Below are 24,461 nucleotides of genomic sequence, written 5' to 3' on the forward strand. Positions count from 1 at the left end.
CAGTGTATGAATTGTGTGTGTGTGTGTGTGTGTGTGTGTGTGTGTGTGTGTGTGTGTGTGTGTGTGTGTGTGTGTGTGTGTGTGTGTGTGTGTGTGTGTGTGTGCGTGTGTGTGTGACACACGTGTGTACATGGTGTAAATGATTTATTAGGAGTGAATTGCTGCTGGACGCTGCCTGGTTATAATCTGATCCTAATAAATTACACTAGCCAAAATGGTTGACATCCAGATACACATGAGTGGCTGGTGGGAGCAATGAGTTGAACTTAGGTCAATCTACATATATGACAAATCTTGTATTATTTGAATACGAGGATTTGGGTGTAGGAAATGATGTCATCATATTCCGCTATAACCAAAGTCTCAGTAAATCATAACAAAATGCACAACAGCAGTTGCGTTAGCCAGCTTTATATTTATCATACACACGAGGCTACAGCTTTTTTTCAAAGCCCAGGCTGAAGTCAGTGTTTCCTTAATACCACCTGTTGTGTTAGTTTTCATTGTGATATGGACTTTGCTCCTTAAAGTGTAGCGTTGGTGCTCTGGGCTCTGGTGAAGATTCTGTTGTGGAACGTTTCTCTCAAACTGGTCCTGAGCGTCTTCATCAGACCTGTAAGTCGTCCCATCTCCTCTTGGGGGCGCTGTTGAGTGCGACAAGATCAAGTATGTGACGGAGCGTTCGCAGCAGCCCTCATCAGTAACTGTCTCACCTTTGTGAGGGCCAGCACGAGCCGCTGCAGCACTGCGTCCTCTCTGTGTGGACACAGGCTGGTCACTGTGCTCACACAGCTCAGCAGACAATAGATGGTGTGTCTCTGTGGCTGTGACAATAATGCAGATCACTTTTTTTAAACTGGAATAAAGAGCAGCCAGGCGATAAAACACACGCCTCGCGTTTCCTGACCTTCTTGAGCACATTGAGAGGTTTTCTATTGTTTGCTCCATGACTCAGTCTGTTCACATCCTCTGCACTCAGAACAGGTTCCTGGATGAAGTTGGATAAAAAAGAAAGGTTACAGGACAAAATATATTAATACAAAGGCTTCTTGTGGCCACTGACCTTTAACCTCTCCAGCCATGTCCACAGCAGGCAACTGAGGACATTAGGATCCGACTCAGTGACCAGCAGAGCCCAGCCACAGTCGTTACTGTTCAGCTCCTCCTGAGAAACAAGAGAAGCAGTATTAATTCAGTGTCGTGTACAAGTACAGTAGGTCGTGATTTGAAACTAGTCAACAACAAACACGCGTCCTCCTCACCTGCAGCAGAGCCGACCTTTGCAGTGTGGTCTCTCCTGCGGGACCTGGTTCCGCCATCGCCTTAGCAACGGCACGAGCCACTGACGTTGGGCCTGGATTCTGTGGTTTTCTGTACAACTTCATATGACAGAGACTCGGATGTTTCAAAGCATTTACGTCAAGTATAATTTCTGTTTAATTTGAGGAATCAATAATACCTCCATGATGGAGCCGTGTTTGACAGAGGCCTGTTTAGCTGGGCACTTTGGCCTCTGAGTAGAGCTGTTGCTCGCTCTCACGCCAGATGTCGGCCTATTGGATGCCTGGGGTTCGTTTTTGGTGCCCTGATGGTCTGCTGGCTTCAGTAGCACTGGGCTAAGTGGTCGTATTAGATCCTCCACACACCAGAGTCGCTCAGGGACGTAGTAGGGGCTCAGCTCCACGTCCTTCAGATCAGAATGTGACAAAGCGAGAAAAGAAATTCATCAGCAGTTTCATTTTTAGCAACTTTGGTTGAAACCAGATGCATAACGTGATTTGTCACCTCAGTCGCTGTGATCTTGCTGAGGTCAGAGTCGCTGTAGCTGCGTTTGTCCAGAGACGCGTCTCTCTTGAGCTCCAGGAATCCCAGGGGTTCATCCCAGGACGACACGGACCCTGAGCCCCACCCTGAAGCCTTCCGATCCTCCCTCAGCAGGGGCAGGTACTGTTTGGACACCAGCGTCTCTCTCACAGCCCTGCTCAGGGCCCTCAGCGCTGACCTCTTCTCCAGCTCAGCGTGCACCTCCGGCGGAGAGGAGAGGCCCAGGGCTAAGCAGGAGAGACGCACACACAGGAGGTACAGCACCTGATGAGGAGTAACACGAGGGTTTCAGCCTCTGCAGTGTGGCCAGGCAGGTTTACTATAGGAGGTATTATTATGAAGCGTGGACCTTTGGTGTCTGTCTGAGGGTGCGGGCCTCCTGGCCGTGCAGCAGCAGCGCCTGCCGGTTCAGGTAGTGCTGCAGGGTGAACGGGGCTCCGTGCCGCAGGCTGAGGTCGGGGTACTGGGCGAGCTGCGCGCCGAGCAGGCGAGCGAAGTCGAACACCTGCGTGATCTGCGTCCGCGTCTGGATGGAGCGAGGCCGCTTGACGCGCACGTAGTGGATGGCCTCGCTCGGGCTGACGCGCAGCGCGTAGACCAGGTAGCAGGCGATGAGGACGCCTGCGGAGGAGCGGGTGGAGAGAGCGTTAGGCGCGGACGCGGCGGCACGCGGGCGCCGCACGCAGCGGCCTACCTGTCCTCCCCAGGCCGGCGTGGCAGTGCACCGCCACCCGTCCTTGCTTCACGGCGAAGGCCAGAACCTTCACCATGTCAATTATCCCAACAAGAGAGCACACGCCAAAATCTGGGGTCCCAAAGTTGTAAAAGTAAACTGCAAATAGAACATATTCACACATCTACGCATTAGAAACATAGTGGAAATTTGACCTCAGAAGCCCTTTTTAAGGGTGCCGATAAAAACGGCCCGCCAGTACAACATCTTATTTGTGTGTTTATATGTGCATCTCACTGTCATTGTCCATGAAGATCTGGGGAGTGTATGTGAAGCCACTTTCAGGATCTATGGGAGGACCGCAGTGAGCGTGTTCCCCCGGAAGCTGCATGTTGATGATCGATTTGATCTGCAACCTAGAAAAAAGGTCCGAATGATGCAAAAACCTACCCAGACACACGGACATTACTAACACAATGAAGACTAATTACCTGTGAAATTGTTTAATTATGCTGTACTTCTCAATTAGATGATTAGATGGTCGTGTCATGGCAATTATGTCATCTGTCACCCTGGGACACGTCAAAGGTCATAATTAGGCACTAATTATTTTACTACTTTGTAAGATATGCCATATGTCATGTAACACGGCAGTTTTGGACACTACTTGAACTCACCAGGACGAGAAAAGTCCGCGAATCACCTGTTGACTTAACTTCCAACACTCTGGCCCTTCATAGCGACAATCTATTCCTCCACAGGCCAGCAGACAGAGCAGCTTGGGAGGGATGGCCTTCACCAGGTTCTCCCTGGCCTGCGAGTACGAGGGCTGCGGTACAGGTATGTGCGGAGTCAAAGTCGGCATCGTCGTCCACACGGATCAGCTGCCAATCACAGTGACATCCTGTAGAATATTGTACAGCGTGTAACGGAACGGTTCATCAAAGGTGACACTTACCTTTTAGATTAGGATCAATGGCATCAGTTAGCACAAAATGTAAGGAAAGCTGCTTTCTTTGATCTGAAGCACGCCTCTGCTTGAAGCTGCATACATTTACTAGTGACCCAGCTCCACTAAGCCTCACAAGCTGTCATCATAAATACACTAGAGCAGACATTCACACATGAGCAATCCAATTATATAATGCTTATACTGTCACTACACGTGTAAGCTGTGTGTGTGAATGTCCTAATTAGCAACTACCATGTACATGTCTGACATGAGGTGATGCTTCTTTACTTGAAAAAACCTTAATGTTGGCTTATGGATCTTTAATAGATATAAAACCAAGTGGGACATTAAGATTCATATTAGCTGGCAGATTTGCCCCTAAATGTCAGACATTTAATTAAATTTAGACATTTAGATTTAAATGTCAGAGATTCCTCACACACCAGCCATTTGACAGCCAACATTTACAGTCGATACTGTAAATTCAATTTTAAAACCACCTTTTCTATGTTTTTACTAAGGTATAAAAATGACAAGAATAATGAGATCATATTGCATTGGGAGCAAAGATTAACAAATTAAATGTACAGCACTGACTCAATTTCATCTGATCCTTTAACAGCAGGTGAATACCGGTAGTTTAAAATGCAGATACATGCAAACCATTTCCTAACATAAACAAAGGTACATAGTGTATATGATGTTAGACTGTTAGACAAGTCTGATAAACCTAATTAAAGACTGACTAGAAGTGGATTTGTTTGCGATGTTAAGTGACAGAGTTTGTACTGAAACGGTCCTTCCTCATAACAGAAACCTGATAGAAAACACTGGTTGCCTCTTAGTGAGTCATTATGAAACTCAACGTTAAAATGAAGAAACCTTGACTGGATGTTACATTCTGAAAACACAGTCTCTCAAATGTTTAATACAGAACGTGTCCAATGACACAATGATGAGTTAGAGGCTCTTGACTGTTTTCAAACTTTGGCTTTATTTGGAATTTTGTTTTGTAAAATATTTTTAGCTAATAATTTTTCAGAATAATCGCTGCAAGCAGAGGTTGGAATGTCTACACAAACATCAATGGGCAGGGACACACTGGGGTTTAAAGAACAATACAATAACTCAGCCTATAATACAGTATATGACGTCAGACAAAATAACAAGCTTTGCACTAAGCACTGCCAACAAATGGAAAAAAAACACATGCTACCTTATGGTTTAGACACTAACCCTGTGTCTTCACTAAAATGATGCTTCCTTCCTCTTTTGACTTTTTAAAGATCTGCTGTTAGCGAAAACAAAAAAAGTGAAGAGTCTTTTTTTCATGAAGCTTAGAAAAAGAAATGAGGAAAAATCCCACATTTGTTTCAACAGAATAATAATTGATATTAGAAAAGTGAACTTTAAAGAACGTTCTGGCAAGGTTCTGCTCTACATACTGTACCACAAAGGGAAGTGTCTTGTTGCATTATCTTGTTTTTCAATAGCAAAAATATTACAAAAGCATCTGAGGAGTGGCCTGAAAAGAAGACAGGGCAGATTTACTCAGATTTCTGTAAAGAGGAACAAGAAGGCACAGTGTTCCCTTAGAACCATTTACACGGAGGCCACACTGGTTCCACACTACTACCATGCCTGTGAAATAAGTGCAGCCCTTGTCCCTCCCACTCCACAGGCCTTAACAGGACTGAGTTCATAGCAAAGAGCAAAGGGTCAGGACTACAGGGAGTCAAATATTCACAACAGACTGTGAAGAGGAACAGCTTGAAGTGTCCAACACAAAAAGACTTGGGTTATATTATCATACCTCCCCCGCCCCAAGCTTTAGCTCAATAATGGTTATGAGTTCAGCCCAACAATTACACAAGTGGTTAATTACTGCAAATGCTGCCTAAGGCCAATAGGTTGAATGGTAAAATGAATCCTAATATTGTATTTACTGATTCCAGGAAATCCACCTTATAGCCCATTTGCTCATCACAACACTGAACATGTACTTGTAACCGGTTGTGGTATTTAATAGGTCATGGAAGTAAAGCAGAAAAATAAAGACTTTGTTAAGAGACAATATGGTGAGAGTACTGAAAACAAAAGCTGTCCACCAGCTTTGTCCTTTCCATGATTATTTTTGCTGGAAGACCAGAGGTTTCAAGATTTGAATATCTGTGTCTTCTCCGTTGTTTTGTGAAGTTTAGTCTTGTTCTCTCCTCTGTATCCAGCTGGTTCTTCCTTACTTGGAAAGTTCTTTGGATAGCCAGTCAAGTCCTTCATACAGTCCAGTGCCCTGGGTTGCACAGGTTGACTCAATGTGCCACTGTAAGGAAAAGAAAAGATTGTGTGTGATACGATAAACAGAACACAAATGAAATCCTGTGTTTACAATGTGATTTTTGCTGCAGGTGGAGTTCAGATTACTTACAGTTTTGTTGCGGAGGGCATGTAGCCCAAGTTTGTCTGTGAGTTCGCTGACTGATAAGGCATTGGGAAGATCCTGTTTGTTAGCAAACACCAGCAAAACTGCATCTTTCAACTCGTCCTCAAGCAGCTAGACAGAAAGATAGAGATCAAACCATCAACTCTGACCACACACGCATAAAAGCACACCACATACTGTTTAACTGAGATATGGCTGATTTCTCAAGGTCGAAGAATTTATGAGAATTTAACCAAAACCAAAGTATATAAATATGCAGGTGTTGAAGAACATTTAAAACCCACCATCTTTGAAAGCTCTTCTGCAGACTCTGCTACTCGTTCTCTGTCATTACTGTCCACTACAAAGATGAGGCCCTAGATGGAAAAAGGTTTTACTAAATAGATCAGAACATAAACCACTGCAAACATACACTTTAATAGAGGTTTCATAATGATAGAATGAACATTCACATTCTGTAAAACAGGACATATTAATGCAACAATAATTTATTTTACCACCAGCTAAACAACTAGGAATATGAGCGATGCATATGCTAGGTTTACACTGATGATTTCAATCTGCAGTGGGACGTCCACAATCATACCTGTGTGTTCTGAAAGTAATGTCTCCAGAGTGGTCTGATCTTGTCCTGACCGCCCACGTCCCAAACAGTGAAACTGATATTTTTATATTCTACTGTCTCCACATTGAAACCTACACAAAGGATGAGAGAAATAGAGTTTTTGTCAGATATAAAAACGCACCCAACAGAGCCCTCAACACCAATTTTGGCAGTGTCTCTTACCAATGGTGGGGATGGTAGTTACAATTTCTCCGAGCTTCAGTTTGTACAAGATTGTTGTTTTTCCAGCAGCGTCCAGTCCAACTACAAGGAAATAGCAGTATTAGTTGAGTCAAGCGGGCGTATGAGTTAGACCTGTGACGGTGACTACGTCAAATGACAACGTGTTGATTACATAATAAACGTTTCTCCCGGATGAACTTTTCAAGATAACGCTTGACATCCCTCACTAATTCTCTGGAAACAGGACTGAAAATTAACGCAACAGAGAAACTTGCACGTTCATTAATGATCATAAGGAGATATCTTCATAAATCCCTAAAACAAAGCAGAAAACTACTAAAAAGATGTAAAAGTTACACATTTTAACGGTAGTTATATCATGTAGATTGCCAATCTTTTTTTCCAGTACCAGCAGTTATAATTTAACTTATCCTGCCAAACTTCTACTTCTTAACATCCTAAAACGTTGAGAAAATCACTGGTGACAAACTCAAACGTTATCACTTTAGTACAGCTCTAGTTTGTGTTTTATTTTCGCTGATATTCAAAAGTTATCCTTTAGAGGTTTATGAATGTACACGTTATAAAGCTCATATACACCAGCTGCAGCTAACGTTAGCTAGCGTAAAAGCTACAAACCGAGCCGACATACACAACTTTCACTTACCCATTAAAATCCTCATTTGCTTTTTGCCGAAAAGCCGGCCGAAGATCGACGAGATGGTGAGACCCATACCTGCCTGATGACGCCTGGATCTACGAAGCAAGCACCGACTATAACCACAATAAGAGAACCGCGTCGCGGCTTCTCTGACTTCTCCCAAAGACTCTGCTGACGAGTGCCACGTCCGGGCCAACGTGGAATGGATGACGTCATCGGTTTGAATCAACTTTATCTACACACATCTTTATTGACATTGTTCGTAGCGTTTCTAAATGCGTTTTTCTGTTTTTCCATACGTACGTATGCATTTTTTCTTTTTACAGTAAACATAAGAGCTACATAAACACAACACAGACACACAAGATATGCGGCAACATCTAAATACAGTTTTATTATCATTGTGCAACGCGGGTCTGGTTTCGACCACTAGATGTCGCTGTAGCTTATGTTTATTATCATTTCAGAAGAACCTGGTGCTTCTTGCAAAACACAACAAATCACACAACAAAATAAAAAATCTGAGGTATGGTCTATCAATTCAGCATTCACTAGTAGCTCTGTTATATTTTTTACCCATTATCAGACCTTTAATGATTTCTCATTTCTCTTAAAATATTAAATCAAAAATGTTAAAAATAACAGCATAGATTCTTCAGAAACTATATTTAGGAATTAAGGATCAAACTAAACCTGTACATTCATACTATGAACAATTTGAAGTGAAATTTTCATTTTATTATCATGCATCTGCCTTTCTGACACCTCAGCTCACCCTCTGTGTGCCTAAATCCTTTGGTTATCACTGCAAAAGGATATAAGGAAATTCCCAGGATATGCGGATAAACGTTCAGCGTGGCACCAAAGCAAGCACTTACATCCTTATAAGTCTAAGTTTGTTTCACTTTCTGTTTTGTTTTAATATAAGGTTCATCGAATGTTTTTTGTTTGGAGTTTTAGGGAATGTTGCTGTACTTTTGAGGTGTACAGTATGAGCTAGTTACTATACAGTCATTCTTAGCAAATTAGCACAAACGTCCAAAGTATGTTATTCAGTGACATTCCAGCAGCATTGTAATGTTGCTGGAATGTTGTACATGAAATTTATGGGAATGTTTTCAAAATGTTCCAAAATGTTATTTGTTTTAGGTTTAGGTTAGGCTGTAGTTTTAGGGAACGTCACTGTATAACATTCTCTTTAATAATGTTCCTAAATATATAATCTAGTATATTCTCAGAATGTTAGAACATAATATTCTCATAATGTTGTTAATTATTTACCTCCATAACGTTTTTAGTGGTTTTTAAGGGCCGATGGATATTCCCCTTTTTCGGCACCCTGGGATTCCCACTGACAGGAATTCAGTGACATTATTTCTTTTTGATACAGTACATAGACCTGCACGCACATGTTACAAGCAGGTGGAGTCTAAACAGCGGCATGTGACCTTCTCTAAAGGTGTGCTCTGAAAGAAAAGCACTTTCAACCACGCGTGCTATGATACATGTTACACTGTGCCTCTGTGCCAGCGGTGTGAGTTTTGGATAGGTTAACCACAGGATATGTACCATGGAGCTAAATGGTATACTGAGTGGAGAACAGGTAGGCCTTACATTTGCTCTGCACATTAATTGAAATTAATGCACAATTCAAACTTGTTAAGCTTGAAAATGGTTTTCATGCACTTCTTTAAAAACTGTGTTTTCAGATTGATGTTCTCTCTACGGTCTATATAGTTTTGCTCATTCCCAGGTAATGTGCTTTTCAGCCTGTCTTACCTTTCCCGCTCAGTCTATAGACTTATGTAACTGGTTTATTTCAGGAGAGCAAACTAAAAAAGATGCAGGCTTGTGAATTCTTTCACTTTTCTTACATAACATTTTGTGATGAGGGCTTGGTCACTTACTTACTGGTGTCGCTTACTGGCATCACCGTCGCTCGCTAGTTGTGGCTGCTGCAGCTTTAAGACTAAACTTAGTGAACACAGTGTCAGACCATCGCGTCTTTGTTTGGGAGTTTCTCATCTTTCACATTCTTTGATCCCGTATGATGTTATGATTTGGGTTTACTGTTGTTTTTCTCAGTGTTTTACACAGTCACAGGTGTTTTAGATAAGCTTTTTCAGGCGTATACTTTATTTTATACTCAGACACTAACCAATAAACAGCCTGCTGTGCTTTTAGTGTTTAGCCTAGTGCTAAAGTTCACAGTTTTACACTCCTCATTAATTTTAAACCTCACAGTCATGGTCAGTTTGAGTAAAACAGCATATTGCTGCTGTATCCTGACACACCTGCATCACTGAATACTTAACATTAGGTGTTTATGATTACCTGCAGCATCATTGGGAGTTTTTCTGTCCTGGTGGTTTCGATTGTGAGGTGGAGGCAATTAAATCAACAGGTTAGTGAGAATGATTTTATTTTTTTTTAATCTGTGGTTTTGGTGCTATTCTTTTGTTGTCCTCAATTACGCCAAAGCATTTGCTGTGTTTGTGCACAGGTGCACCTCCTGGTCCAACTCGCCCTGGCGGACCTGCTGGCTGCTCTCATCCTGATGACGACAAGTGTCATGAACAAAGTCAACACTGATGACAGCGCAGCCGTCTGCAAATACAGCCTGCCGCTGTCTCTGGTAGGAAGCAGCTGCTTTCACTGAAAGAAGAAGAAGCACTTAAAGCACAGTGCAAGAGCAAAATGTTTGAAACAAAGAAGAAAGTGGAGAAAGTGTGAAAAAAAAGTTGAGCCCCATGTGGAAAGGTGTTATACAATCTAATTCAGTACAGGGTTGAAAGGGTGTGTTTCAAAATGCAGATATGAAAAATATCCAGTGGTTCAATATTTAATCAAAGCAAAAGTAAATCCACCAGTTTCATTTCTGTGCCCTACGTTTTATCAAGAGCTCACTGCTTTCATTGTTCATGTACAGTATTTGAACTAACAGCGAACACAAACAATATCATATCTGAAGGATACAGTCATAGTGTTTCATGGAAGGTCAGCAGCTTCACTGGGCTGTTAATAAGACCATGTAACTAATAGCTGAGGTAGAGTTTAAGGATTAAACTATTTTCAAATATCTTAAAATAGTGGGAGTAACAAAATGTAGCTTCCTCCAGTGAACATCTGCAGATTCACGTCTTTCTTTAGACAAACACTGTCACATGTGGCATCACTTTCTGCGTGTGTCCGTTGTGTTGCAGACATTTTATTTAATTTCCTTCCTGCTGGTGGTGGTTTACGCGTGGCATTCGAAGAACGCGATCCTCGGGTGGAGAGCGAGGCCTCCGGAGGACGAGGTTGCACAGGTGAGCCGGCGGCCGCGCGGTTGCATCACGTTTCCCTCAGAATCAGTCAGGGTGGACTCACACGCTTCTGTCCCTCTGTTTACAGAGTCAGTGTAGAAGGAGGATAGTAAACGCGCCTGTGTATGGTCTGGTGTGGTGAGTCTGCTCATTCTACAGACTAGAACACAGCAGCAGACAGTGCACTATATGTCATTTAATATGTCTATCTATGATCACAGGCTGGTCCCCATTACAGTATACTTAGCCTATGTGTTCAGTCCCTTTGTGAAAAACACTTGGCAAAGTGATCTTCCTGAAGAGGCCATGAACGTAGTTCTGCAGAACAGCAGCAGTAAATACTGCACCAGGTGGGAAAAGAAAGCACCCTCAACCTCACACACTGTAAAGAAAAATTGTGAGAACTTATGGGATGTTTTTTCTTTTGTCACAGTTGTGTTTTGTTCTTGCATTTCTGGAGAGACTCCTGCTCTGATGCTGTGAGTGTGGAACAGTCTTTGTTTAATTTATCCACAAATGAATGAATAGTGTTAAGTTTATTATGTACTCATTGGTATTATTATATTTACAGTGCATGCTGATATTCCATTATATATTATATCAGTGAAGTGAATGCAGCGGGTGTGTTTTTTTCTTGCAGGAGATAATCCATGACATGCTGATGAGAGGATTTGTGTTCTTTGTTGTGATACTGGTCATGCTCTCTTGCTCTGTAAGTCGTTAACAATCACATTGTGTAACGTAATATGTCATTTACATGTGCAGTTGTAGTAACAAGCTCTACCTACTCTTTACTTCAGGTCATTTACTTTAAGGTCGGTAAATGGTATGAAAGCCACCAGCATCTGGGTCTGTTTCCTGTGGAGGGCGACGGACAATCAAGGAAAAGATCTAAAAGCATTTGTTCGACGGCGCGGAATATGGTGATAGTCATCTTGTTCTGCTGGACACCAGGTACACTAACAAACAGTTCACACACACACACACACACACACACACACACACACACACACACACACACACACACACACACACACACACACACACACACACACACACACACACACACACAGTGTGAAGTCAACATCACGCTGATCCTACGCTTCTTCCCCCTGAAGTACTTTTCCTCATCCTGCTCTCAACCCTGATGATTTGGACGAAGGTGGAGCAGCGCAGCCTGTTTGGTCTTTACATGATACAGGTACAATGAACGGGTTTGAATGGCAGGAAAAAAGCAATCATGAATCAATTGTCAGACACCTGAGTTGCACAACTCAGGGTTGTTTCGGCTTGTTTTTCAGGCTGCCAGTGTTTCCCTTCAAGGCTTCCTGAACAGCATGGTGTATGCGTGGAAACGGCCCAACTTCAAGGAGGCCGTGCTCGGGGAGAACACGCCTCTGGTGGCGTACGAGCACCTGCCCTTTTTTGATGAGTCACTGAAGAGCTCATCTGACTGTGGACTCGCTTGAACTGCGGCGTCCCGTGAGACTGTTGTGCTGTGACTGACAGCATGACTTGCACACTTGATTACGGTCTAGACTGAAACATACTGCAAAAGGTTATTATTTGTCAAACGAAGATGAAAAGAAAACAGATGAAAGAAAGCAGACAAACAAGAACAACAGTGAATGATTGTATAATGTTTATGTCAAACACTAAAAGGACTTTTTGAAATGTTCAGTATTTATACAGTATTTGTGTTGTTGTGTTATTCAAATATGTCATAAACAATTTTAGAATTATTTAGCTTTATGAATTTCATGAATTTTATTTTATGCATTTATACACTTTCATATTGTGCTTTGAATAGTTTTGCAATTGTTGTCCAGCTGTTGTTATCCAACATTCAGTGAAGCGTGAGTGTGTGTGTGTGTGTGTGTGTGTGTGTGTGTGTGTGTGTGTGTGTGTGTGTGTGTGTGTGTGTGTGTGTGTGTGTGTGTGTGAGGAATGCTGAGCTGAGAATGCATAAAATGCTCTGCTGCCTGTCGCATTTATGGGCTTTTGCAACTGAAACCGCACAAAAGCCGTGTCAGATAAAGCGCGTGTGGAACCTCTCACCTCTTTCAAATGTTCACATTTACTCATGTTGCAACACAGATTTCACAGAATTTCATGGGGACAAAGACATTAAACTCTTTTTTCTTTCAGACTCTGTGTGTGACTAGTCAGGAGAATTATTTCTATTCATTTTGAAGCTGGGTCTGTCCACAACATGATCCCTAAAACGTTTGACAGCGCCGTCGTTAAACGTTTGCGTCTGTTGCGTCTGTTCTTGCACAGCTAATCATTATGACCAACAGCTGACCGCAGCTGAAAGTCAAGTGGCTTTGTGAACCATTGAGGAGGTGATTAGCTACAACTGATTGATTTCACGAGGCAGCTGATCCTTTACCCAACTCACTGACTCTGCTTTTGTTTTTATATTCATGCTAAAGCTCTTATGTCATACTCTATGTTCTGCCGATGGGGTGAATATGTCATGAACATTCAGCTTTACACTCAGCAAACATTTAACATTTACATTTAGGTATAATATTTTGATTTAGATTTAGATGTTGTTGCTGGGCTGATCGTTCCACCTTCTTGGTGCAGGTGAAGCAGAAAGACGCCATCGAACACAACACGGCCAGGTCTGCTGTAAAATCAGACGCGTTTGCTGCTCACTGTTATTGTTTCAACCCGTGACCATACGGTTTGTTCCAATCAAAGTCGAGATAACCAGGGCAAACCTTTATTACCGTATCACATCCACATCACTGAGTCATTTTACCGTAACAGAGAGGCTGCATCACCTGGACCTACTGACCTGGTTTAGGCCCGATTACTGTAACTAACACGTCCCATAAAATGCACTGTGATGGACGCCTGCCAGAGTCACCACACGCGAGGTTCAGGTCCAGATGTGAGGAGAATGCACAGCGCAGCCGCTGCTACAGGCCCAGCGCATACTGGAGCAGGCAGCTCTGTCAAACAAACACTTATCTGATTATCTGCCCACTGACTCTGCTGAATGGGGTGTTTGTTGGCTCAGTGGTGAAGCTGGGACTTGTGTTTTGTGTTAGTAATTTCGCTGGCGTGAGAAACACAGCGGAGCGCCCGTCCGCAGGGCTTTCTCAGACACGCCTGTGCTTTTTACAGCAGATCAACAAAGCTTGCTCATCCTTTGTTTTTGTGTGTAAAAAATAGTGATGTAAAAATGAATAAATAATTATTGTTTAATAAAAATCCTAAACATGGATTCTAATCTCTAACTCCATCAGGTCAGGTCTTTTCTAAAAAATTCCCTGGTTAATGAACAACACTGCAGTGTTTGTCAGAATAGATTAATTGCTGCTGCCTACAGTTATGATCCAGTGTAAATGTGCACACAGTCTCATTTCCTTGCCTTAATGTTGAGAACAACCACAGACAAGGAAAATCATTTCTGAAAGGATGAAATGAAAATAGCTTTCTATAGAGAGAAACTGAAACACATCATTGGTGTCATGTGATGTGGTGCCAAACAACTTTACAGCAGGAACCTTGTGTAAACTGTACATGGAACCTAAGGGTAGGACATCGAATAAAAGATAAATTGACTTCTGATGTCCCACTCCTATTGAACCAGTGGAGCACAAATACAGATATTTAAACTAACACACACACACACAAGAACTCCATTTACACACTGGTGTGAATCACACTCCAACTCCTTGGACACAGCACCATCGTCTCCCTCGCTTTAAACCGGTCCTGTCGCCAGTTCTGAGTGATCAAAACATGTCCATTTCTAAAGGACTGGAGAACTTAGTTCATAGTTCATAGTTCATAACACACAGAGGACCTCAATGCAGTGCAACCATGACATCGGGTGATTTGATATTGATTTTATTGATCAGCTTGTTACAGTGACAATATGAAGTATTTGACTTAAAACTGACTGTGTGCGATGACGTTCTCCTTCCTTCTTGTTGTGAATGTGGGAGTTCCGCCTCCACAGTGTGGCACTGACAAAAAGCTTGTTGCTGTTGCTGACGGCGGGCTGATTGTGCTTCTCTTTTCAGAAGTCCATGGACAAGGATCTCTGCTGGGCCATTTCATAGTTCGCTCTCCGGCTTCCCGCTCTGCGCACGTACACGTCGTACCGTCCCCCCTCCTCCTCGTCTTCATCCTCCTCCATCACTCGATCCTGCCGCCCCAGTGCTCGATCCCCGGCGCCGTGCGGGCCCGGCATCCGGCCCGGTTTCACACTGGGCCAGCTCTTCTTACGCAGGCTGCTGTCGGAGTCCCTGGACGGCGGCAGCGAGCTCTGGACGTCTCCTCGGAACGGCAGCAGCTCCAAGGACCCCCTGCCCCCACCGTGGACAGGCTGACTGGCTTTGACGGAGCTGACGGAGGCCTGGGAACCACAGTGGTGCTCATGAATGCAGCGGGAGCCGGATGAGGACCTTCTAAGCGCCTGCATGGACTGCAGTTCCTCCGATAGCTCCCCAAGGTCCCCAGAGAGTCCCTAAAATATTGAAAAGCAAGGTTTTAGAAGAATATTGCCACATACAGGGCGTGTGTGGGGAAATCACACGTACCTTGTCTCTGAGAGTAAAAAGCTCATAATGTGGAGGCTCGAACCCATCCTGAGAGTCGCCCCGGTGGAACAGATTGTTCTTACGCACCAACACCTTTCACGTGTGATTAAACACATCTGGTGAATGATCCGATTCCATTCAAGCATCTGTCGGACCCGTCCTTTAACAGCGCCTACCTTTTTCCGCGGCTGTTTAACCTGCACCATGATGGAGAAGATGAGCAGCAGCAGCACCACGCCGGTGGACACACAGATCACCGTGCCGTGAGTCTTTGTGATGTGGTGAAAGACAGTTTTGGTCTTTGTCTCTAAGTGATAAAATGAAAGACATTCAGGCGATGTGTTTGTTTGGGCGCCAGGAACGATTCAACGCCGTCACTAATCAATCAAGAAGCGGATTTAGCCGAGGTCATAATATTTGATCCCATCCAGGAATTACCCATGTCATCCATTACCCAAACGCATTACACAACACAAGGCTGTTTGCTGTGAAGCAGCTCATGGGACCTTCAAAGACAGGCTAGCGCACCTATGCAGTTGCTTTCATCCCAGGGAAACACACAGTTCTGAACGCCGTTGCAGACCAGAGTAGTGTTGATGCACATGTTAGTGTGGCAGAAGAACATGGTGCCTAGACAAGGAGCTGGGACACAAGCACAGGCACGTCAGCAGGTGACAGGTACATGCTTCTGATAGTGTTTGTACTGCACCTTTATATTACTAACACATTCTATGTCCGAACAAACTGAAGTATTGAACGTAAACCACATGTAGGTGCTGTTGCTGAACAGCATCACAGCGGTTTCCTTGTGGGGGCAGCGCCAAACAGGACAAAAACAAGGTAAAGAGCAGGCGAGGATTTCAAAATGTCAACAGCCACAGTGGGAACGGCCGAGGGAGGAACTCACGGTCGGCAAAGGAGGTGAAGAGCATCCGGAAGCGGCTGAGGCGGCTGGTCTCGTCGGCCCACATCCTCACTACGCCCACGCCGGTTTCTAGCATGATGTCGTTGGCTACTGTGCTACAAAACTTGGCCTGCAAGAAACCACACATTTGCTCTCACTGCCGCCTTCAACGTGTGGTCTCACTGAGGTCAAGTTCTGTAGAACAATCGCCGCAGGGTCACGGGTCAAAGGGTGACATTTAAGGCTTTAAGCAAAGACATGCATTGCCCGCTTTGCAGGGGACTGACAGAGACACACGGCGAGAACATTAAATGCATCAGATTAAAGAGCGTCAGTTTACAGTGGAGATTAGAACATGCTGTCCATCCTGGTTTAATACCTTCAGGTCCTCAATGGCATTACTGCCGTCATAAACAGCCACAAAGTTCTTCTTACACTCATTTGAGTTTTCCATCTGGTATTCCAAGAATCGCAGGTATATCTGTAATAAGCAAGGAATTCATTGGTGTAAATTCAAATCAGGAATCGCTGCAGTATATTTTGCTTTATTCTAAGGAGACAAGTCCCACTTGAAGTCAGTGCTGCATTAGCGGATCAAATCTAAATCCTTCCCTATGTGTACTTATGCAGACTGTTGGATTATGTGCTCATATCTCGAGCTGCGGCCGCGGCGTCGGCGAGCGCTTAATAACAAAAGACGCCGAGTGCATCAATCTGGGGAGTTTGTGACGGGACGTTGAGGCGGCACCCTCGCTGCGAAATACAGTACGTGCACCCCGGTGGATGAAGGATGCAGCAAACTAAAGGCACCGCCGGCTGCAGAGTCCCCCCCCTCAGCCGCCGCCTGTTGTTCCCAATAAGTCACATCTGCTCTCCTCATCTCCGCTTTGTAGCAGCGTATTGTTTGGACCCTCAGCTCCTTCTCAGCACTTTATCCCCCTCAAAACAAAATGGAAAGCAAGGCTTTTTGTCACGTGTCCTACCCGGTTGTTGGAAGGGGCTCGTATGGTCCAGATGCAGTCCACCGCCTGGTCTGGCTTCAACTTGTACTCTTCCTCCACCTGACTGGATCGGATCAGGCCGTCAGCCCCAGACAGCTCAAACTGACAGTCTGACACACAGACAGGCAGGGGTTAAAGCTGGGGAGGGTCCGATTCCCATTGCTGTGGTGTTGTGGTTGCATTACCTGGGATGGGGTTCAGAAGTCCTCCCACATGCAGATGAAACTCTGGATCTGTGCATTACATGTGACATCATCAGGCCGACAGCGCTGATCGTTACCCGCCAACAAGCAGTGCGTGAGTTCCGCTCACCTGCAGTGAAGCTGTACTGGACCTGGAAGCCGACCCCCTCCAGCTCCTCGTCGCTGAAGAAGCGGATCCACATGAAGCGGCCGCTGGAGAGGACGAGGCCGGGGGTGGCGGCGCCGCAGAAGCGGTTGATGAGCGGCGAGAAGCCGAAGGGGCCGTCGCGCACCTCGATGTGGTCGAAGCGGCACTCGAACGACGCCTCGATGTAGAAGGTCTTGTCGAACGTCAGCTCTATTCTCTGGCGTGGCTGTGCTGAGGGAAGATGGGCAGTGTGTCTGAACATCTGGACTCCAGGGACGGCAGAACCTTCTAACTGAGCCAATCTGCAGGGGCGGCCACACTTTGCACAGCACTCATTACCTTCCAGCACATACAGGCACTCCTTGTTGGGGGGGTACGCTTTGGGGTAGTTTGGGGAGCTGAAGGTGCCTCCCTCTGCGTTCCGCACCCAGTTTCCGCAGTGATGGGAGCGCTTTGGCCACTGGGACGGCCTGACGCCTCGCGAGCCCGCGGCTCCATCTGCACGCGACATGTTCAAGTGAGACGTGGCCTCGCGGCCGCAGATCGAGCGCAGGTTCGTGAATATGCAAAAAAAAAAAAAAAAAAAAAAACGGGAGATGCCGCTCAAAGTACCTTTAGTCTTCTGTGCCGAAGCGAACGCCTCCTCGATGAATAAGAGAAATACCCAGACTGCAAGTGGAAGAATACAAAGGAGGAATGAAGAAAGGAGAAAGAGAGCTTAGCGGGATTTGCGCTTCTATCTTCATCTCTGAGCGCTCGCCTGAATCCCTGAACGTATATAACAGGTCAGGGGTGTGGAGTTCAAAAGCTCGACAAGTAGAGAATAAGGACATGCTGCCTCGGCCATCTGCTTACTCTTCCTTCCTCCTTAGTATTTTTGCATCCTATTAAATGTCATAGCTTAACACAGTGGATGAGCGATGGGGCTGGTGACCATGTGCTGAAGTAGAGGATTTTGTGCCAGGAAGTCTAACGGCAATTATTAAATTTTAAAAAATAATTTAAAAAAAAAATCCCCTGTGTCATGAAATTATGTCTTTGTGCCACGTGTGCGTATTATGTAAACTATGACCCACATAGAGAATCCAGAAAGTTGACATGTTGACACGTCGCTGAGGGCATCGAGTGAGAAACTGCTGCAAAGACAGCAGCTGTAAAACACAGCGTACAGAAAAGACAGTCATTCTGTCTTTGCCACAACGTTTATGGACCTGTTTATAACATTTGATGAGGGTGATGATGATAATATTGATTGATTTATTTTATATTTTATCCCAATAAATGTCTGACTTCCTCAAAGAAGAAAACTTTGTAGGATCGTGTAAGAGATAGAAGCTAAAACTTAGGAAAACAGAAATCTTTACAGTGGCACACGTGACAGATGACGGTCACGCAAAAACTGAAGGCTTCGGTTGAACGTCGGTCTGAGACTTTTACCTCCATCAAACCAACGGAATGTGATGAGGAGGAACTGGAGCCTAAATCCTCCTCCGACCAGGCGGGCACTGAGCCCCAACTGTTGCAAAACGGGAAACAGATTTGCTCTAAACCTGCCTTTGAACCGAAACGCTGTCCGGAGCTGTCACTTCAGCACCACTGGCCAAAACCAAACACTGCGGCGGGATTTCCCCCGTCTCCTGAACGCGTCTCTAGAAAGCAGCACGCGCAGAAAAACACGCCTTGGGTTTTCGGAGGATTTTGGAATGTGGGACGGTCGCTAGTGTGAATGCGAAATTGTTATTATTAGGAAAAATGTAGAAGTTTGTGAATGAGAAATGAATGATCTCCCTCTTCCGCGTGTCCGCGTTAACCCACTCACCTACGTGCATCCTTTCATCTGAAGTCCGTTTTCTTGAATATTCTTTCAAACTTGACCGTCTGCGCGTCCCTCACATCCCTCTGTTTACAGCGACGCTCCGGATTAGCGCATGTTAGAAGCACTGATTCAGGCTCCAAAATACAACTTTCACCTTTTTATCCTAATCCCATTGGTCGCGATGAGTAAGGCTTCTGGGGCAAAGAGGAGCCGATGAACTTCTCCGTCATCCAAACTGTTCCCTGGTGACTGTCCCCTGCTGCCGCGGAGCCCTCGTCCTCTCAGACAAACAGGCGATCTGTGCGCGGCTGCTCGCGGTTCGAGACGGGGCTCAATTGGCGCTAGAAGGAGAAGGCGCTGACTGCGCATGTGCGCAGTTATAGACTGGGCGATAATCCTCAAATTCTGAATTTAGTGTAGATTCAATTGGGAATGACCTTTTCTTAATTAGTTGAACAGGGCAGTTCATTTATCATCACACACACACACACACACACACACACACACACACACACACACACACACACACACACACACACACACACACACACACACACACACACACACACACACACCTGTGCTCCCCGAGCTGACCTGTGCGTTTCTATTCAGGGACGAAATCATTTTTCCTGAGAAACAAATGGCCTAAAACCTAAAAAGCCAGCTAGCGATGCAGAAAGACACAGCCGAGAGCTGGATAATAAAGAGTTTCCAGTGATTTTAACAGCTCAACCTGTCGCCGTGTCCAGTGGCAGCTTGGTGCCTTTCCAGTTGATTGTAATCGCTTGAGCAGTTGTTCACATGCAGAAGATGCAAACCAGCTGGGAGCCAAAGACGGTCTTTGACTGATGCCTGAGTGCAAATCAGTTCTCATTCTTGTCTTTTGAAATCAACCGTGAATTGATTCTTCAGATAGACGGCATTCAGCATAAAACAGGCAGAAACTTTCACATTTATTCTGTGGTTATGTTATTGTCTCTTGAACATGGTCACCCTAAATGCTTTTCAATAAAATAATTTAATTTTAAAAAGCACCAGCAAAACTATCTAAGTCTCCAAGGTCACAGTCAGAGGCAGGACCGACTTCTCCTCTGCAGTTACTGTAACCACCTCAGGGTGAAGTCATTCAGCTGCACTGTTACCTGCACGACACACTGACGGGACACCTTTGCTGCTGATTACAGAGGGATGACTCCTCTTTGATTGTTGGGTTTGAGAAGGCTGCTGGAGCTTCGGCTGATCCTTCGCTGTGTGATATTTGAACCGAGGGGACAAAGCCATGGACAGACGCCTGCTGTTCCGCCTGTGACCAGACGCCCCAGTTGGCAAATATCGCTGTCTGTCACTCGCACGCCCACATGTAAACAGTACACGGCAACTTTTGATAGCGGCACATCAAAAGTATTCCAATATCCATCTGTTGCTATGGAAACCAGCCTGATAGCTCCCCGTTACTCGGAGGCAAACAAGGACCTAGAAAGCAGAGGGTTTAATAGTTTTGGCAAAGATGAGGATCAAGTGTGACAAAAGACAGACTCTCCCCAGACTGTCTACTGTACCTTCGCTCCAGCTGCACTCACATAAGACAAGTACAGAGAACCAGAACACTGCATGTTCTTATAATCTTCTCTGACAGATTGTTAGGAATGCAACAGCTTTTGAAATACTGCGGCATCCTTGAATCTTCCTTCGCCACATCGCATCTGTGCAAGAACTCATGTAATGAAGCGAACCGTAACAATGAAAAGCTGCTTTTATTTACCGAACACCATGGATCGAAAACTCCGACCAGCTGCTGGTGAGTCTGTTTCACCGCTGCTCGCTCCTAACACACATGCATGAAGTGATGAAACTAAAATGATAAAACTACTCACAAAAGCAACACTAAGCAACTGGCCTGGCAGCGCGGGAAGCTTGTAACAAAGACAAACTGCATAGTCTAAATGTAAATCCCTGAAATCTCCCACATCACACTTAATCCTCAACAACACCGCCGTCCCGGCAGCATCTGTAGATTAGACTCATGCATTACTTGTAAGAAAAGAAGCGAACTACAACGTGAACGCAGTCAGATGTATTTTGTCTCCTGCTTGTGTAGCTGCCACAAAAGGGCACAGGCGGTAAAGTAAAATTAAAGCAGGATAATGAAGCCTAAACTGCTCATTTGCATTGCCTGGACTTCATTTGCATTTTGATTGGAGTCTTAACCAAGCAAGTGATTGCTCTTATTAACGTGCACGGGATGAAATGAACATCTTTAATTTGCCAGAGTGTTCGGTAGAGTGAGCCGGGTGGAATCGGCTCCCAGCCTCCTCCTCTGCTCCTCCCGCTGCAGGAGCACAACGAGCGCATGTGTGTTCTCACATGCACAGTGAACCTTCACATAGCGCAATCATCAATGCGCGTCCACAGCAGCGGCTGCAACTTTAAAGAACATAGAGGAGCCGAGCACCGTCGGGACTTGGTATCACTTGACCCGCTGCTGTAACACAACAGGCCTGTGGAGCGAGAAGATAAACACTTTGATCGGCGGCGGCGGAAAAGTCATTAAGGGACCACCACCGGCCTCTGATTGGCAGGAAATCCGCGTGGATTTGTCCCACAGTGAACATGTAGAACCACTACAAGCGACCACAAGCTGCGCCTCTAATAGGGAACAGATGACGATGTCCCTGTGACTCATTTATCACCGCTCTGATTTAGTTTTGTTTCATCCTCACACTCATTTCAGCGCAACAGATGGGTATTTGATGTTACAACTATAAATGATGCTCCAGCTAACGGTCGTCCTGCGCTGCCGTCTGCAGCACAGCATTAAAAAAAACCCAATAAAGGCAGAATTTATATTTGAGTTCTTCGTTTGCTCCGATACTCATAAGGATGTTTATAAAAAAAAAAATTACCTACAAGACGTTCACTGGAATTTTAATCATCCCCACAGATGATTCCTTACATAATTGTCAGCTTAAGGTTCGGAGCCAGACTGTCCCAGGAGGAGACTCTGCCGCTGCGAGTAAACACAAATATCCAATTCCTAGACAGATTTAGACATATGTGATATCTTGAAGCAGGAGGAGCGGATGCTAAACTCCATTCTTATCTCCGGCCCACATGACAACAGATTAGAAGAAAGAAAGAAGGAAAGAAAGAAAAGCAAGAAACCTGACCTCATTAGACGAATGTCTGAAAAACAGCGACAGCGTGAGCGCTTTTAACACCAGTCCGCACAGAATGCACTGTGATGTGTCTGGCTGGTTATTAAATATCTAAGACGAAGCATCACACCTTGCTTTCACCTTAATCCCGTGTCTGTTCAATCATTTGCATCCGTGTCCTGTGCTTTACAATATCTCCATAATCGGCTTATTCTCATCCGGCGCTTTCATGTGCGGCCTCATCTTTTCTTCTGGGACGTCATGTCTGATATAAGACCAATTCATCTGAGACAGAAGGAATCGCATGAAAACAAACAAATACAGTGTGCATGCGCACCGACACGTACACTTGCTGAGGAAACGTTTTAGCTGCTAATGTGTCATTTACACAAAGACTGCTCAGCTTCATATTTAAGTGTCTACAGATCAATCTAAAGTTGACACATTTGTCCCTCGGTTGAAGAGGTGTCAGTAATCTGATTCATGAGTGGTTTAAGTTTGATGATGATAGGACTTATATGCTGCATCCATCACAGCCTTTAGAGCCAGTCACGCTGTCCCATCGGACCATCAGCGACTCACCAATGGAGCTGACACTGCTAACGTGGCTAACGTCGCTAACCCTTCATGGCTACTGTAACATCTTCGCTGATTTTACACATTCTGCTCTTTCTAAATCTCGCTCTATCACACCATATGGCCAATCACAAGGAGCGTTTCTGAGACAGATGGCCAATGGTAATGACCTTTACTCAGAGCAGGGTTAAGCCCAGGAAGACAACTAGAAGATTAGTCTGCTTCTCACCAATTAGGCCCCACTGAGGAAGAGGAAGAAAATATATGAACCAACCATTAAGCTCAGTTTAGTCACTTTTACATGATTTTTGTATGATCTGTAGATATATACCAGATCTGCAGTGTGTAGAATTTATGTCCAAGTAGATATAGTTGCTTTTTAAATCCTAAATAAAAAGGTAACAATGCAGTGTTCTTTGTGAAGCCTTGGTGAGTCTGACATCAGCATCAAACCGCAGCTAAACAACAGCCCAGTCGTCATGTTAGCGCTGGACGTTCAGCAGATATTTTGGCCATGTTTGACCCACAATCTCAGCAGGCAAGTAAAGCAGTGACAAGCTTTACTCCACTGGCAAACAGAAATCTTCTTAGCATGGCCTGATCTGTGGATGTGGCAGCTAGCCTGGACGTGGATGAGTCAAGCGCCACTTCCTCAAAGATTGTTTCATGTGCAGAGATTTTTTCTTAAGCGCGTCTTCAGATCAACAGATCGATAGAGAGATCAATGGGTCAGACAGACAGACAGACAGACAGACAGACAGACAGACAGACAGACAGACAGACAGACAGACAGACAGACAGACAGGCAGGCAGGCAGGCAGGCAGACACACACACACACACACACACACACACACACACACACACACACACACACAGATTCGATTTTAAAGTGTGTTTTATCTGTACCATCTAGTGTAACTAACAATAATATGGTGGAGGATTTTGAGGATGTGGTTCCTTAACTGATTCCAGTTAAGCCTTATGATTATTTCTGGTTCCTAAAATGCCGTGAACTTCAGAGCATCACAGAAAATGACATTGTGTGTACATCTGGCTGTAAATATGGCCTTTGCCTTCAGATTGTTACTCCCTTTTCCACACATTTTCATTTAATCAAATATACAAAGCTGGTCTTTGCAATCAAGGCCTAAGCACTTGTAGGAAGGGGCTTTACAGACATAATTAAAAGGCCTGAGCGAGAGAAAGCAGCTTTGGGTGAAAAGTGACAGAAAGTGTGAGTCTGATACAAGGTTGTTTCACCAACGGCTGGAGAGCGGGCGACAAAATAACAGAGAGAGGGGAAACGAAGGAAAAGCAAGAAAAAAAAACGTGTCATGTGACTCGAGGGCCATGGATTATCCACAACCAGCCAGTCAGAATAAGACACACTGCGTTTAAGACATCAGCGCTTTGCTCCAAACCCCGGACTGCACTTCAGGCATCAAACTGTAATTCTCTGACCAACGGTGACAGC

General features: G+C 44.7%; 4 protein-coding genes across 7 annotated transcripts; 1 reads left to right on the forward strand and 3 right to left on the reverse strand.

Moving 5' to 3' along the window:
* Nucleotides 1-379: 379 nt before the first annotated feature.
* On the reverse strand, nt 380-3,571 carry zgc:77752 (uncharacterized protein LOC393862 homolog). Of its 2 annotated transcripts, XM_055509772.1 has the most exons (13): nt 3,456-3,571; nt 3,175-3,381; nt 2,989-3,069; nt 2,795-2,913; nt 2,519-2,656; nt 2,174-2,445; nt 1,786-2,088; nt 1,460-1,687; nt 1,263-1,379; nt 1,064-1,165; nt 908-988; nt 714-824; nt 380-644 (listed from the first exon to the last, which is right to left on the reverse strand). In XM_055509772.1, exons 2-13 carry the CDS (start codon nt 3,360-3,362, stop codon nt 525-527), a joined length of 1,860 nt encoding a protein of 619 aa, XP_055365747.1. In that variant the 5' UTR covers nt 3,363-3,381; nt 3,456-3,571; the 3' UTR covers nt 380-524. The 2 variants fall into 2 exon arrangements, with proteins under 2 accessions (XP_055365747.1, XP_055365748.1); XM_055509773.1 differs by lacking the exon at nt 3,456-3,571 and having other exon boundaries at nt 3,175-3,396.
* An 853-nt stretch (nt 3,572-4,424) lies between these two features.
* On the reverse strand, nt 4,425-7,537 carry LOC114857495 (ADP-ribosylation factor 4-like). Its single transcript, XM_029154021.2, has 6 exons — nt 7,344-7,537; nt 6,677-6,757; nt 6,476-6,585; nt 6,174-6,245; nt 5,875-6,000; nt 4,425-5,769 (listed from the first exon to the last, which is right to left on the reverse strand). Exons 1-6 carry the CDS (start codon nt 7,408-7,410, stop codon nt 5,686-5,688), a joined length of 540 nt encoding a protein of 179 aa, XP_029009854.1. The 5' UTR covers nt 7,411-7,537; the 3' UTR covers nt 4,425-5,685.
* A 408-nt stretch (nt 7,538-7,945) lies between these two features.
* si:dkey-30c15.2 (uncharacterized protein LOC558938 homolog) lies at nt 7,946-12,789 on the forward strand. Its single transcript, XM_029154020.2, has 12 exons — nt 7,946-8,940; nt 9,047-9,090; nt 9,678-9,741; nt 9,841-9,972; nt 10,541-10,645; nt 10,731-10,780; nt 10,864-10,992; nt 11,076-11,121; nt 11,283-11,354; nt 11,443-11,596; nt 11,761-11,843; nt 11,944-12,789. Exons 1-12 carry the CDS (start codon nt 8,908-8,910, stop codon nt 12,109-12,111), a joined length of 1,080 nt encoding a protein of 359 aa, XP_029009853.1. The 5' UTR covers nt 7,946-8,907; the 3' UTR covers nt 12,112-12,789.
* A 1,699-nt stretch (nt 12,790-14,488) lies between these two features.
* On the reverse strand, nt 14,489-19,736 carry neto2b (neuropilin (NRP) and tolloid (TLL)-like 2b). Of its 3 annotated transcripts, XM_029154019.3 has the most exons (13): nt 19,410-19,734; nt 19,259-19,338; nt 18,052-18,108; nt 17,779-17,937; nt 17,422-17,670; nt 17,295-17,342; nt 17,092-17,219; nt 16,488-16,589; nt 16,112-16,238; nt 15,733-15,846; nt 15,381-15,511; nt 15,205-15,297; nt 14,489-15,131 (listed from the first exon to the last, which is right to left on the reverse strand). In XM_029154019.3, exons 2-13 carry the CDS (start codon nt 19,266-19,268, stop codon nt 14,682-14,684), a joined length of 1,668 nt encoding a protein of 555 aa, XP_029009852.1. In that variant the 5' UTR covers nt 19,269-19,338; nt 19,410-19,734; the 3' UTR covers nt 14,489-14,681. The 3 variants fall into 3 exon arrangements, with proteins under 3 accessions (XP_029009852.1, XP_055365749.1, XP_029009851.1); XM_055509774.1 differs by having other exon boundaries at nt 17,422-17,665; nt 19,259-19,736; XM_029154018.3 differs by having other exon boundaries at nt 19,259-19,734.
* Nucleotides 19,737-24,461: the final 4,725 nt, after the last annotated feature.

Source organism: Betta splendens, chromosome 6, assembly GCF_900634795.4.
Source record: "Betta splendens chromosome 6, fBetSpl5.4, whole genome shotgun sequence".
Classification (NCBI taxonomy): domain Eukaryota; kingdom Metazoa; phylum Chordata; class Actinopteri; order Anabantiformes; family Osphronemidae; genus Betta; species Betta splendens.

What these genes read in the sequence shown, in the direction of transcription:
- zgc:77752 (XM_055509772.1), bottom strand. Translation starts at nt 3,362, where the DNA reads ATGCCGACTTTGACTCCGCACATACCTGTACCGCAGCCCTCGTACTCG. An exon ending in AACACGGCTCCATCATGGAG is followed by an intron (nt 1,380 to 1,459) that starts GTATTATTGATT and finishes TGTCATATGAAG; the next exon opens with TTGTACAGAAAACCACAGAA. An exon ending in CTCTCAATGTGCTCAAGAAG is followed by an intron (nt 825 to 907) that starts GTCAGGAAACGC and finishes TTATTGTCACAG; the next exon opens with CCACAGAGACACACCATCTA.
- LOC114857495 (XM_029154021.2), bottom strand. Translation starts at nt 7,410, where the DNA reads ATGGGTCTCACCATCTCGTCGATCTTCGGCCGGCTTTTCGGCAAAAAG. An exon ending in GCAAATGAGGATTTTAATGG is followed by an intron (nt 6,758 to 7,343) that starts GTAAGTGAAAGT and finishes ATTTCCTTGTAG; the next exon opens with TTGGACTGGACGCTGCTGGA. An exon ending in AACTACCATCCCCACCATTG is followed by an intron (nt 6,586 to 6,676) that starts GTAAGAGACACT and finishes TCCTTTGTGTAG; the next exon opens with GTTTCAATGTGGAGACAGTA.
- si:dkey-30c15.2 (XM_029154020.2), top strand. Translation starts at nt 8,908, where the DNA reads ATGGAGCTAAATGGTATACTGAGTGGAGAACAG. An exon ending in ATAGTTTTGCTCATTCCCAG is followed by an intron (nt 9,091 to 9,677) that starts GTAATGTGCTTT and finishes GATTACCTGCAG; the next exon opens with CATCATTGGGAGTTTTTCTG. An exon ending in CCTGTGTATGGTCTGGTGTG is followed by an intron (nt 10,781 to 10,863) that starts GTGAGTCTGCTC and finishes CTATGATCACAG; the next exon opens with GCTGGTCCCCATTACAGTAT.
- neto2b (XM_029154019.3), bottom strand. An exon ending in ATGCCATTGAGGACCTGAAG is followed by an intron (nt 16,239 to 16,487) that starts GTATTAAACCAG and finishes GGTTTCTTGCAG; the next exon opens with GCCAAGTTTTGTAGCACAGT. An exon ending in TTTTTACTCTCAGAGACAAG is followed by an intron (nt 15,132 to 15,204) that starts GTACGTGTGATT and finishes TCAATATTTTAG; the next exon opens with GGACTCTCTGGGGACCTTGG.